This window comes from Plectropomus leopardus, chromosome 14 (genome assembly GCF_008729295.1).
Source record: "Plectropomus leopardus isolate mb chromosome 14, YSFRI_Pleo_2.0, whole genome shotgun sequence".
Taxonomy (NCBI): Eukaryota; Metazoa; Chordata; class Actinopteri; order Perciformes; family Serranidae; genus Plectropomus; species Plectropomus leopardus.
Window position 1 is genome coordinate 7,323,322 of NC_056476.1, and position 13,384 is coordinate 7,336,705.

General features: G+C 40.4%; 1 protein-coding gene across 1 annotated transcript in view; it reads right to left on the bottom strand.

The window, feature by feature from the left end:
* Positions 1-13,384, bottom strand: part of syne1b (spectrin repeat containing, nuclear envelope 1b) — a 98,438-nt gene that overhangs the window by 58,735 nt on the left and 26,319 nt on the right. Inside the window, exons 22-43 of the mRNA XM_042500233.1 lie at positions 13,141-13,299; positions 12,890-13,054; positions 12,531-12,665; positions 11,891-12,049; positions 11,428-11,636; positions 10,378-10,486; positions 10,057-10,221; positions 9,620-9,787; positions 8,702-8,878; positions 5,732-5,872; positions 5,450-5,610; positions 5,037-5,187; positions 3,787-4,014; positions 3,561-3,659; positions 3,236-3,423; positions 2,884-3,007; positions 2,553-2,719; positions 1,973-2,126; positions 1,209-1,834; positions 905-1,084; positions 503-653; positions 195-353 (exon numbers count right to left, since the gene is read on the bottom strand). Coding sequence (XP_042356167.1) covers positions 195-353; positions 503-653; positions 905-1,084; positions 1,209-1,834; positions 1,973-2,126; positions 2,553-2,719; positions 2,884-3,007; positions 3,236-3,423; positions 3,561-3,659; positions 3,787-4,014; positions 5,037-5,187; positions 5,450-5,610; positions 5,732-5,872; positions 8,702-8,878; positions 9,620-9,787; positions 10,057-10,221; positions 10,378-10,486; positions 11,428-11,636; positions 11,891-12,049; positions 12,531-12,665; positions 12,890-13,054; positions 13,141-13,299 — 3,975 coding nt within the window. The remainder of the gene's footprint in view (positions 1-194; positions 354-502; positions 654-904; positions 1,085-1,208; positions 1,835-1,972; positions 2,127-2,552; positions 2,720-2,883; positions 3,008-3,235; positions 3,424-3,560; positions 3,660-3,786; positions 4,015-5,036; positions 5,188-5,449; positions 5,611-5,731; positions 5,873-8,701; positions 8,879-9,619; positions 9,788-10,056; positions 10,222-10,377; positions 10,487-11,427; positions 11,637-11,890; positions 12,050-12,530; positions 12,666-12,889; positions 13,055-13,140; positions 13,300-13,384) is intronic.

Consider the following 13,384-nt stretch of genomic DNA (forward strand, 5'->3'; position numbering starts at 1 on the left):
CTCAAATTTGGTGTTAAGAGCAAAGCAAAAACCTTAGTGGTAAAATTTTTAACTGAGAGTTGTTAAAGGACCAGACTGGTGACATTTTATATTTGCCTTCTCGTCAACAAAACAAAACCAGCAATGAATTTATCCCATTATCAAATATTGACTGTGTAGCCAACTGTCGTAGCAACTCCTGAAGTCAGACTTACATCCAGCCACTGATCCACTATTGTCTCCATGTCTTTTTTCATCATTTGAGCGTTACACTCAGGGATCTTCTTCAGTTCAACCACCAGCTGTTTTCCTTTAATGGAAAACTGGTCCAGGTCGTGTTGCTTGCTCGCCATCTCTATCTTCACGGCCTCGTGCTGCAAATGGAGTAAAAACAGCAAACATTTCAAGCATTCGATGACAACTGATCATAAAGACAAAAGCCAAGAATTAAGATACCTTTATCCCTTTTTTAGTTTAATTCTTAAAAGACAAATACCAGACAAAAAAACTTATTTGACCTGACCTTGGTCAGTGACCTCCTGGTTTCCTCGTGGTCCTTCAAAACAGAGCTGATGTCAACCAGAGGTTCGGTGCTCTCAATTATGCTGCTGATGGAGGTTCTTAACATTTGGTATTCTCTCATAAGCTCAACAAGGATATTGCACTGCTCCTGTCTGCCAAAAACAGATAGACGTGTATTACTCACACAAGATTATATGTAAAGGAACTCTAAACAGGCTATTAAGATACATTAAACTGCAAACCATAGAAAATGATGTGAAAAAAGAAGATGACTTTGCACTGAATCTTTCTCCAGTAAAATCTGTTTTTGGAAGATTTTATCTAAGCATTGATTGGATCTTTTAAATCCTGGGCTGATAACCGCCCTGATAACAATAAAATAGTAATTCTGTTCTATCAGTACCTCTCTGTGATGAGCCTCTTGGTGTCCTCCCATGTGGTCTCCAGCAGACTGATTTCCCTCAGTACCTCTCCAGCCAGCTCTGCATCTCTCTGGGCTAGCTGGTTGCCCTTGTCCCTCAGCCACTGCTCCTCATGCTGGTGTGACTGCAGCTCATCCTCCAGCTGATTGAAGAACCTTAACCTGACAAACAGAGCGACAACATGTGTTCATATCCACCCATTGTGCTAACACAAAGCGCCCCAATGTCTCAACTTTTAAATTATAGCACTGACCTAATACAAATATTGATCTGATAACACTTTACCTTTGCTGTAGTGCATGCAGGCTGGGCTCTTTGAAGCTCTGGTGGTCGGCTTTCTCTTCAATGTCCTCCACAGCTTTGAGCAGCTGCTCTTTACGTTGTCTAAATGAGGTCCACAGAGCTCCAAGAGCCTCCGCTTCACTCTGCTTAGAACCAAGCAAGTTCCTCACTGCGTCCAGCTCAGCACTGAGTGAATCAGCCAGCATGCGGCAGGACTTTCGAGAACCCTCGTCAGCACCGATGTGCAGATGGCTTTTGCAGAGGCTGCTGTCCAGATTGACAGCAAGTGTCTCAAGCTGGTTTATGTCTGGGACAATAGTGGCCAGCTCCTGCTGCAGCTCCTCTACTTTTCCTCGGTCCCAGCTACCAGCACTCTCCACAGTCTGCTTCAGACCCCGCAGCACCCCTGCAGCCACACCGTGGGTCTGCAGAAAAGCCTCCAGCCTTTCAAGGCACTCTAATTGAAGCTCAGATGTTTGCTGGGCTTCTAGGAAAGGCTGCAGACAGCCGTCCGCTCTGCTGCGGAGGAGCTGGGCATCACTAGGCTCACAAAACTGACACAGCTTTTCGGTCTGTTGCTCCAAGCTCTGCCTCACACTGGACTGCTTCTGTAAGGCCATCTGGGTCTCCTGTAAAAGGCAAGTTATAGAGGTTCAGTTATCGCTCTTGAGCAAAATGCTATTTCTGTTCCAACTGACTATAGGTGGCTCTAAAAGGAATCGCATCCTACATGCACAAACAGATAAATGATGATTCTGTTTGTTTACCTTTACATGTGCAGTGGCAGGCTGAAGGGTGCTGATGTTGATTTGAGAAGCTGAGTGCAGAGTTGAGAGCATCGTCTCACTCCACTGGGAGAATTTGAGCAGGGCCTGGTCAAACTGCTCAACCAGCAAGAGGTGGCTCTGAACCTCTTTAATTCTGGAAAATAAAATGGCAGCATGGTGAGTCAACATTTGTGTGGTATACCTTTAAGTTAATCAAATATTTCACACTGATATCTATCACCGCTACACTAAGTTTAATAGGGGGTGTATTGTACAACTAAATATCTGTAATTAACATGTTCTATAATAAATATGGTATTTAAGAAAACCATAGGCAGACTTTTTGATTGAGTAGGCATATTAACTTTTACAATTATCAATGACATTTTGGACAAGTTTCCTGTGTATTGTATTTGTAACTGTTGTAATAGTTTAACATGACATTGTGTCATTTAAACACTTGCTCACTCGACTACAAAACACCTGCAAACACATAAACAAACATTGCCAAGACTTTATGTGTGAGCTGTAAAGAAAATGACCAAAAGAAAAAATATGATCTATTTTTAGATTATCTTACCTTTGAGGGAGGTTTTCATTTTGAACATGTAATCTCCTCTGCAGAGTCTGCATCTCGTCTTTCAGCTGCTTCACTCTGTCCTCTGGTGCAGTCGGACACAAAGATGTTCCCAAAGACACCAATTCCGCATGAGCGGGCTGGAGAGACTGGACCTCAGAGTGCAAGGCCTGCAAGGGAAACACACTTTTCTTAAACAAAAAAACATCTAATCCTCACCAAGAACCATCTTTTTATAAACATTATTTAATCTTTTAATGTACTTGGGGATTATTTTAGGATTAAGGCTTAGTTTAAATTCTGTTTTGGAGAACTCTGTCTGTATGTATTGTACCTGCAAATCTTGTATTTCAGTGCGGAGCTTGGCTTTGTCAGCTGACAGATAATGACTCTCCGGTTTGGATGCAGATTCACTTCTCTCCAGGCAGGAAACAAAGTTTGAGTGCTGTTTCTCATACCTGAAACACACCAATAAAAACACTGATGTCTCAGATCTATTTTTCAGCTTATACTGTTGGCTGCACTTAACTGCAAGTGGAGAAATGTGTGCATTACCATAAACACTTCCTATTGTATCTATCGCTACAGGATAAACCAGAGTTTAAATGTATCTATTAACATTGGTTTTATTCACATGATTATTAAAATCCAACATATTTTAAATCAATCTGTTCAATAGCTCTTACTTTTGCCAAAGAGAAAGCAGGTTTTCCAGGGTGCTCTGTTTGTCTTTTGCTTGCTGTATGTTTTGGTCGTAGCTGTTGTTTAGCTCTGTCACCATCCTCTCTGCCTGCTCTCTGTCACTGAGCCTTCGAGCACCGGCTGACAGGGACAGCAATGTTCCCTTCAGCTTCTCCTGATGCTGACAGACATCCTGAGGAACAACAAAAACACAAGGCAGTGATCCACACAGCATTATAGGTGAGCTGGAAGATAGCTAGCTCTGTGTTAAAGTATGGTAGTGAAGTGAAGTATAGTTTTCTTGGTTAAAAGACAAAAGTGAAAACAAACCATGTGGTTTTGGAGAGCTTTGTAGGTCTCTGATGACGAGGTGCAGGATTTGATAGGATGCTCCAGTTTTGTGTGTAGATCAGTGAGAGATGCTTGCACCTGGGAGAGAAACAGGATCACAACAAACTGTATGCCCATATCTTCACTAAATTGAATAAATTGTCATATATATATAATTAGTATTTAAAAGAAAATTAACAATTTAGGTATCAAAAAGCCTGTTTACCTCCTCAAGGGTAGTTTTGAACTTCCGCTGGTGAGATGAGCTTTCCTCCAGCTGTCCATCGAGCTGCTGCACACTCTCCTTCAGCTCCTCCCAGTACCTGCCGATTTGGGTCAGACGGGCCTTGATGCGAGCTGCTTCCCCTGAAGACACAAATTGGGCAAGAGCCTGGGAATCTGTCTCCAGCTTACAAGGCACCTCAGCTCGCTCCTGAAGCTCTGCACCAACAGCCTGGACATGCAGAGGTAAATAAAAAGAGAAAAAAAACCTTTATAACTGTCCTTTATAACTGTCCAGTGGAGGTGAAACTTAGTTAATTAATTAAACTTAATTTAGTTGGGAATTGGAAAGCAGGGTTCAGTGTAGTAAAATAAACAGCACTTAGGTTGGTATCCATAATGATTCTGGCTACAGGGTCCCATTGAACTTCTCAAAAGTTGCAATTTAAAACACTAACAATAAAACTGAAAACATAATTCTGTCATATGTTAAGAGAAAATAATAATCAGAGCTGTCCAAAAATGTGAGTGCTCTTATACAGGTCTACTAAAGAGACAGACTGTGTTCAGAGTATCAGTGACAAAGCAACAGGCTACAAGTCATTTTCAACACAAGCCGATGACATGAAGCTCCAAAATGATGCCCAACACTTGTCCCTGTGTAATTTGCATGACACAATATAAGTCAAAGTTAAACTGGGCTCACCTTCATTCAGCACTTCCATTACATGATGAAGCATCAACCAATCATATGTTTGTGGCCTGTTGCTTATCACTGGTAGTCTGAACACAGCTTAACTACTTCACTTGAGCAACACTTCAATGGCAACTCCACAATAATGTTACGAGCCACGCTGCAACTTTATCACTTATAGTGTGAACAGACATTGCACCTCATCCTAAAAACAGACGTGTCTAACTATCACTTTGTGACAGCTTGAGTTTGTCAGCACTAAAATTGCAAAGTCAAACACAAACCACAGACTCCAGGAACAGTTCCTCTTCTCTGGTTCAATGCAAAAAAAAGAGCTTTACATTTTTTAAAATTTTTTTTCAAAAAGAAAATAAAGTAATGATTTTTGGAAGTTATACAGTGTGCAGGATTTGGAAAACATTAAAATGCAACCAGCAGAATGAGAGGAGAATTACTTCCGAAATAGGCAACCAGTGCTTCACTTCTACAGTCTACATCCTGTGAGTCAGACTAAGGCACGGCGCAAGATGGTTGTGGTTTTATGAGACACAATACTGTACCTTTATTGTGCCGATCTGTTGTTCAAGAGGCAAAGTGGAAGATTTCAGCACATCCAGCTGCTTTTCTTTGTCAGATATCCACAAGGAAAAGTTTTCAAAGCCAGCTCCAAACTGATCCCACTGAGTTTTCATTTCTTCCAGAGTCTTGACACTGGAACAAAAGATGAAAAATGGCTGAGTTGTAGTGGCAAATAAGTCTTGGTAATAGCGTAAGATACAGAGTACCACATAATTGTATCTAATATATCTGGGGCCTTGAGATTGTGGCAGGTAATTTATCATGAAAATATTCTTAGTTATCTTTCAAGTAAGCCTTTTACTATGTACATTTTGACTGTGTTGAAATACTCTTTGTGGTAAAGTCCACTCATCTGGTACAGCAAAAGAAATAAGGATAAAATTCATCATCTCACTCTTTTTTGAGTCCGGCCTCCACTTTGTCCACTTGCTCGCTGAGAGAGCGAGCTTGTTGTAAAAGCAGAGTCTTGTTCTTTGGACCAAGCTGGATTTCTTTTGCTCTCTTCAGCAAAGTGTTCATATGTGAAGCCTCTGCTTCACACTGCTTCAACAACACCTGTTTACAAAACAAAGAATATTGGTTATATTCTCCATTTAGCTAATATATAATACTTCCTGTGGTAAAAATGTCAAGCACAAACTACAGAATACTGGGAGTAAACACAAATTTTACTCACTCTGGCCTGGTCAAGTTCAACAGCCAGGCTCTCTGGGCTGCTGAAGTTCAGGTCTCTCTCCATAGTTGAGCGTGCTTTATTAACAAACTCATGCACTGCCTCCTGCTGGCTGTCAAACTCCTGCCAGGCTGCCAGTGTGACCTGAGGATGGCAATGTCCCAAAATCATTGACATCAGATCAACTCTGTTCATGTAGTACATTGCCTATTAAACACATTATACAAATGTTAGTTCTGACCAAACAATTTGATAGACAGTACAACATGACTTTTAACTCTGCATGTATCAGTTCACTTTACAGCTGTTCTAAACCATTAATTAGGCAAACACTAACAGTCAGTACTTATCTAACGTTACTGTAAATTGAATCAGGAATGGAAGAAAGAGGAAATCCTGTCTGACCGGCATCATCGCTCAAAAACTACCTGAGTAAAATTCTGCCTAATGCAAAAGTCCTAGACCTGCAGCCAGGGAGGCGAGCAGCTGTGACAGATGGGTTTTGGTAAACCCCCATTCACTGGCAGTAAACCAGCTGTCATAGATGTTAGAAGGATGTGCAACGGGCGGGGACACACTCGTCTGACACCAACCAAAACCTGAGAGCCGCCACCGTACAGAAACAGTCAGATACGGGACTCGAGGTGACGGAGATCACAGCAGTGAGTGGACACACGCTGGAGCTACGAACTGTCTGATCAAACTAACTCATCTAAATCACGCCGGCCGCTAACGTGTCTGTTAACAGACTCTAATTTCACTGGAAAAACACAGATAAATATACATGGTACTAAGCAGCTCATTTGCACATCACATGAAGAGCGAGTTTCCACAGATTAGCAAACTGGTGTGAAGGAAAAACTTTATGTGTTGCTAGGCAACAGCTGTCAGTTCCAGTAGTTGTGGAAATATTTGTATCGATGGAGCTGAAAAAAAATTAAACAAACAAATCTGTTGTTGCATATTACTGTTAACCAATATTGTAGACCTCGATGTAGACCTTGATTGCGGCGTCATGCCTACGACCTATATCGTCACAGCCGTGACGATATACAGTACAGCACTCCCTCTCGTGTGATATCGCTTAATTATTGCACATCCAAAATGGGAGAAGGAGGTTAATAATATGCAACACTTGTCAAATGCAATACTGTTGCCAATATTGGACTTCCCACTACTGCTTTTACTTGAATTTTGAAAAGAACAAATTAAGAGCATGAAAATAATCACTCAATAATGGCAGTAATCCCAGATAAAGATCATCACCAAAACAAATGCAATGACACATGTCAACATTAAGTATGCAGAAGACATTGCAATGCTTGGTTTTATCAGTAAGGGTGATGAGTCAGCATATTGACAGAAGAAGCACTGCTAATATTCTGCAGGCACCTCGCCCCAGTAGTGCAGCAGTGGTTCTGCTGCAGAGTCAGAAGCATCAGGTTTATTGGTGTGTACCTTACTGAGAATATTTTGTTTGGATCCATAGCATCAATATCCACAGCAGTGCATCCTCCCTCACACAGAAAAGCCCCGAGAAAGTTTCCATTTCAACACTCCACCCCTCCATCCTGTCTATGTTCTTTAAAAGCACCATCAAGAGTGTTATTACTGAGTCACTGCATCACTGGCCTCTAAGGAAACTGTGAACCTTCAGAGGGCAAGTCCTTCCAGCAGAAAACATCAATCAGACCTCTCTACCCTTCATTCAGGACAATTTTCCACAAATGCTGCATCTTCACTGCCGACTGCATTAACAGGAAAATTTTTCCTCTTCTGCAGGGCCTTTTCTGACTTCAAAATGTTCTGCAAATCCATTATGTTTGCTTTATTTAACCTACTTGACTTAGTTTCTTTCTAATAAAGGACAACACACATTAATTAACCTCAATATGATGACATCGTCATATCCTGGATAGATGCTAATAAATTCCCCCCCTGAGCAAGGCTTTGCATTTTAACTATGTCTCTAGTCAGACTTACAGCTTCTTCAGGGCAGGAGAATGATTGATCTCTTTAGAAAAATATGCAAATTTGTGAGCTTATGGTTGAAAGAGATTGCAACCTTTCTTGCATCCGAGAGACTGGCATATATTTTTACAGGAAAAATAAAAAATATCTTTCAAAATACAGAATTATCTCTTACAGAAAAAATGAGAATATCCCAATACCAAAAATGTCATCACTACTGCTGCCTATTGTTTTCTCTCATTTCTCCCGATTTTATAGTTTATTTGGTTGCTCATCTGTATGTCAAACCTTAACACTTTTGAGCATTTTGTTTCTTTACGTGTATGAACATTTCAGATGGCTTTTATTTTCACTTTTTGATTCTTTTTGTAATGTGTGTAAAAATCTTTTTTAAAAAAGTTGAAAAAATAATGGAAATGTGTGTCAGAGTCAGCTAAAAACGTGACTTACAGCAGGTCGATGTTCTACATTAAAAGAAAAAAAAAAAACGAGCAAAAATCTGAAAAAAAAAAACTGCATTAAACACATATAGCATAAATCAAAGGAAGTTTTGTTAAAACCATTACTGAGCAGACACAAAGGGGCACATAACCTTCAGAAGAAAGACACAGCATCACACAGCAGAGGCCACATATTCAGCGAATCAGGCAGTTCTTAATGCCATCATTTGATTATTAGATTGACTGTGAGATGAGATGTGTCAGGTTTCAGCTCAGAGGCTGACAGTGATTGATCACATCGTATATTCATTTCACAGTAATTAATCAGAGCAAGAAAAGATACCCTCTGAGAGTTTGGAAGTTCGGAGAAGCAAAGACTTTTTTTTGTACATCACATTTTACTAATATCTAGCAAAGAAAGACAGAAAAATCATCCTTTACTCTACATTTTGTTGCAAGTTATTATTCAGAGCAACAGTGCGAATTTAATCTACCATGAAATGTTATTCACTAACAGTGTCCCAAATGTTCCCTGAATCACTGTCTTTGTAACACTGCTCACCTCGAGGCTTTGCTCCTGTGAATCCATATTCTGCTCCATTTTGCTGAGCGTGTTCTCTAAACTCTGCAGGTCCTGCTGCAAAGTCTCTCCCAAACCCTCCTCAGCCTGGAGCTGCTGGCCTCTGGTGATCAGCTGCTGGACGTCCTTTCTCTTCAGCTTTAGGCGTTTTAACAGTTGCTGTGGGAAGGACGAAACAAACAAAGTGATAAGCTGTGGATTTAAAGTTAACCCTTTATAAGTAATCTATGCCTTTAAATCAATAAAAATAGAAAAAAAACCAGCAGTGACTGCTAAAACCTGGAAATTGGTAAGCATTTCAGGACCTCTGGTTCCCTTGTCTCTAAGGAAATTGATTTTTTGAATGGGTTTTTGGTTAGATGCCTGAAATAAGATCTGTGTTTAACACAAGCTGAAGAGGCTTTCACATTTTGTTCTACAACATAAAATACACCAGTAAATACCCCACATTGTAACTCGAGCTTTTATGTGTCTTTAAAAAGTCAGTTGCTAACAAGCGGCTAAATGAGACTACAGAACATCATCAGGCCAAACTGTGCCGAACACGGCTTAACAGCCTCTTAGTGATGGCGACTTGACTGTAGTGTAGTTCATTTTAGCCTTGCATAGCTTTTTACTTCTGGTGATTGCTTTAAGGCATCAAAAATCCTGAAATTTGGGAAGATTATTTTGCTGAACAAAACATAAAAGAATCATAAATGTTTGTTTACCTCAGAGCTTATTTTCTGCAAAAATCCAAAATCCAATTAAAAGAGGCTTTTTGACAAGGGAACTAGGGCGACATTAGTTTTGGAGTTGCGGAGTTGCAGTCGCAGAAAACCATCATCCCTGTGGCACTGTATTAAAAAGTCAAGTAATCTTTCCCAGTCCCATTCATTTTTTGTGAATGTCCTACAGTACCTGGTGAACAAGAAGTAGTTGCTGAGCTTCTCTAACAGTGGAACAGTCCAGTATTTTGGTGACCTCGGCCTGAGCCTCTCTCTGACCCTGGACAAGATCGTCCAAAGTAGTTTGTACTTCTTCCCTGAACTGAACACAGTCCCCCACTGCCAGCACCATCTTCTCTGCCTGGAAGATAAAGGACAGAAAGAAACAGTATGACAACAAACATGATGAAACAATGCTTTTGTATGTATGTCCAGTTTAGTACAATCACATTTTAACTATAAATGATATGATAATGCCCCAATAATGTGCTCTGACCTGTTATATTTTATGACAGATTACAGTAATAGTCTTCTACCTGTATGTCTCTTATACAAGGTTAAAATGTTTAAGAGGTAGATTCCCAGAGGAGATATCATTTCTGGCACCTTGATAAAACAAGATTAACCTACCTCTACGAGAGAAGCAAGAAGACCCTTAAAATCAGTGGAGAGTTTGCTCAGTGCACTCCCTTGCCTCTGGGCATCGCTGTCAGCACAAATCTCAATAAGTACGGCCATACGAGCTTTCAGCCAGCCGAGATTCCCCTCCTGAAGCTCTGCATCATTCCTCAGCTCCTGCACACAACAAAAGAGCGTGATACAGTTCATGTGGTCATTTGTGTGTTTATCACAGTTCATTTCTTCAGCAGTGACATTGACAAGGCACATCATAGGTGACACATCACAGAGGAGGCGGGTGGGTTGTGTAGTGTACTGTATGTAATAACTCACCATGATGGTAGCCTTCACCTGGCTGTATTTTTTGGGGTCATTGGCTCGATTTCTCAGCAGCCTCAGTTGGCTCTCTTTAGATATAAGCCAGCAGGAGAGCTCAGCGTACCTGTTTCACACCATGATGAGAAAGAAAGAAAGAAAAGACTGTATTTCAATCAAGGGCCAAAAAGAATTAAATTTGCAATGCAAACCAACTTATCTTATATATCAGGTTGTGACAACTAGGCAAAAGTCTTAAATATGTGAGAGAATACAAATTAAAAACAGTATTTGTATTGTACAGACCATGATGGAAATGTTGTGTCTCCAAAAACTCTGACAATGTTTAGGATTTTAAACTTTTTTCACATGATTTCATTTTCTTACACATCAGTCTACAACATGTGGACTAGATAACACTTGCTTTTAACCTCCTCTTGGTTTTTTGTTTTGTTTTTTGTTGACATCTGCTGTGGGGACAGGGGGAAGGAAGGGGATGCATATGCACGATTGTCTGTGTTGTACTGAAAAATTGCAAAACCAGATATACAGATTTTAAAGACAGATATATTTTCCTATGTTCTCTGGCACATACTTATATTCATATTCAAAGGTTAAAGAGCTACAAGGGCTTGCTGATGTTAATGTGTATGATCATGCAGCTGAGCAAGTCATTTACGGGTTATGACCATGAACTATGAACAGTCTGGGTCAGACTCATTTATGTTAACTTTTGTGTTGCATGCTGATGATGAAGACAACTGGGAGCTACCTAATTAATCCTCTCCTTTTCAGTAGATAAATTTTGTATTTTGTGAGCATAAGCATTGCAAACCTCCTCATGTCAGCTCCCTTTCCCCTCATCTCAAGTGAATGAAAGAATTTAAACACGATTACTTTGGATATGTGATGAATGTAGGACACTGCTTGGTGAATGAACAACACATTCTTCTATTGTTGCAACAACGCTACAACAGCCAGAAGCTTTAATTCAATGCTGGACTACAACTCAACTCATGCTGTAACCAGAATTAAAAGAGGACCACATCGAATAAGTAGTTACTGCACCTTGCATTGTATTCCTTCCATTTATCTGGATGCTGCATTAGTTTCTGATGGGTGTTCTCGATTTCCTCTCGGACCTCAGAGAAATCTTTCCTCGCTGTGTCCAGGGTCTGGTGGACAGGGTCACCTTCAGGGAGCTTTTGACAAAGTTCCTCCATAAGCTGCAGCCTTTTCTCACAGATGGACTGGGGACCCTTTTCCCTAAAGAAGGCCTAAAGTTTAAAAAAAACAACACAGTAATTTACTTGGGAACAAGTGTGATAGTGTTTTTTACAAAGGAAAATAATAAATGTATGAGAAGATAAATCAAATCACTGCTGACTGAGAGCAGTATCTGTTTGACACTAACCACAGGAATCAAAATCTTCCCACGCTGCTTCACAGCAGTGAATTTGCACTGAATTATTTCACTCTGAGTTAATCAATACATGAAGCTCAGCCTGCCGAGCAGCCACTCTGCACTCACCCTGTGCTCCTTGATGAGCCTCTCGCTGCCCATGCCAGCCAGGTGGCGGTTCTCTCTGGTCAGCTCCGCCTGGCACTCCTGCAGCGGCACCATCAGCTTGCTCCTCTCCACCTCAACTTTAAGGTGCAGGATGTGAAAGGGGGCGTCTGTCTGAATATCCTGGCAAATGAGAAGTGCACTAATTATGAGGCAAGATTCACAATTATGCAGTTATATGCAGTTTGTTTCAAGCAATGTTTTGACTAATGCTGAAAGATGCCACATACAATTTTGTTTTTGTATTATTGTAAAAAAAAAAAAAACAACACACATTATACAACTTATTATATAACTTCAGAATTGATTTTAAGGATATACTCATTACTTTTAAAGCACTTCATAGTCTTGCACCATCATTGATTGTCATGCCCCAAATCTTGCACGCAGGATTACAATCATGACAAATAATTGCAAAATTACATAAAAATACTAAACTGGAGGAAAAAAGCATGAAATCAAAACATGGTCAAGATAAATCATTAATCTGGACAACAAAAGCTGGAGAACATATTATCACAACATGCTGACAGCTAGCCCTGTATAATTGGTATCAAATCATGTGCGTGTGCAGTTAAAAAACAACACTACTCAATGCACTAACCTTCCAGTGTTTGTGCAGTTTCCTGACTGTTTCCTGTAGTGACTGCTGCTCCTGCTCTGGCAAAATATCTGTCAGCTCATCACAAGCCTTGAGGAATGTATTCAAGACGCGCTGGTCCAGCTGACCAAAGAACTCCTGCAAAAAAAAAAAAAAAAAAAAAAAATCAAGACCTCATCATTGACACACTTTTTTACAAAGATAGGTCATGTCTTCTGTGCATGTATCATTAATTCTCTGCTTAAATTATACATATAATCCCCCGTTTTTGTTGCATATACCTATGCTGCCCACACTGTATGTGCAGCTACGTATGGCACTGGCAACCCATAATGGTTAAACTGTACCGCCCTGAGTCTTACCGTGTGTTTTTTGAGCAGCTCCTCTGGGTTGCCTCTTTCTGTCAGACAGCTCTGTGCCATTTTTAGAACCTTCTCCAGCTCAACCCGCGACTCATCAAACCTCTTCATGAGGCTGCTGTTTGCCTCCACATGCTTCCGCCACTCTGTTGATTCCTTAATCATGGCCTCAACACACAAAAAAAGTCATTTTTAATACTAAAAGACTTCTAAGAGCTGAATGAACATTAAAAAGGCCTTGACATTTAATGTACCTGTGAGGAAGACTGAAGGTCTGCTACTCTTTTTTGCAGAAGACTCATGTCCATGTACTGGAGGGTTTTACTGCAGCTCATTATTTTCTGGATGTTCTGGTGGTTTCTTTCTATTGCTGTCAGACACTTCTTACAGCTATGTGTGAAGGTCGCCAGCTCCTGAATGACAAGCAGCGTGTTAGTCATCTTTTCATACCTAGAGGATTTTCAGTCTAAAAAATGCTGACAAATGCTTTTTTTTTAT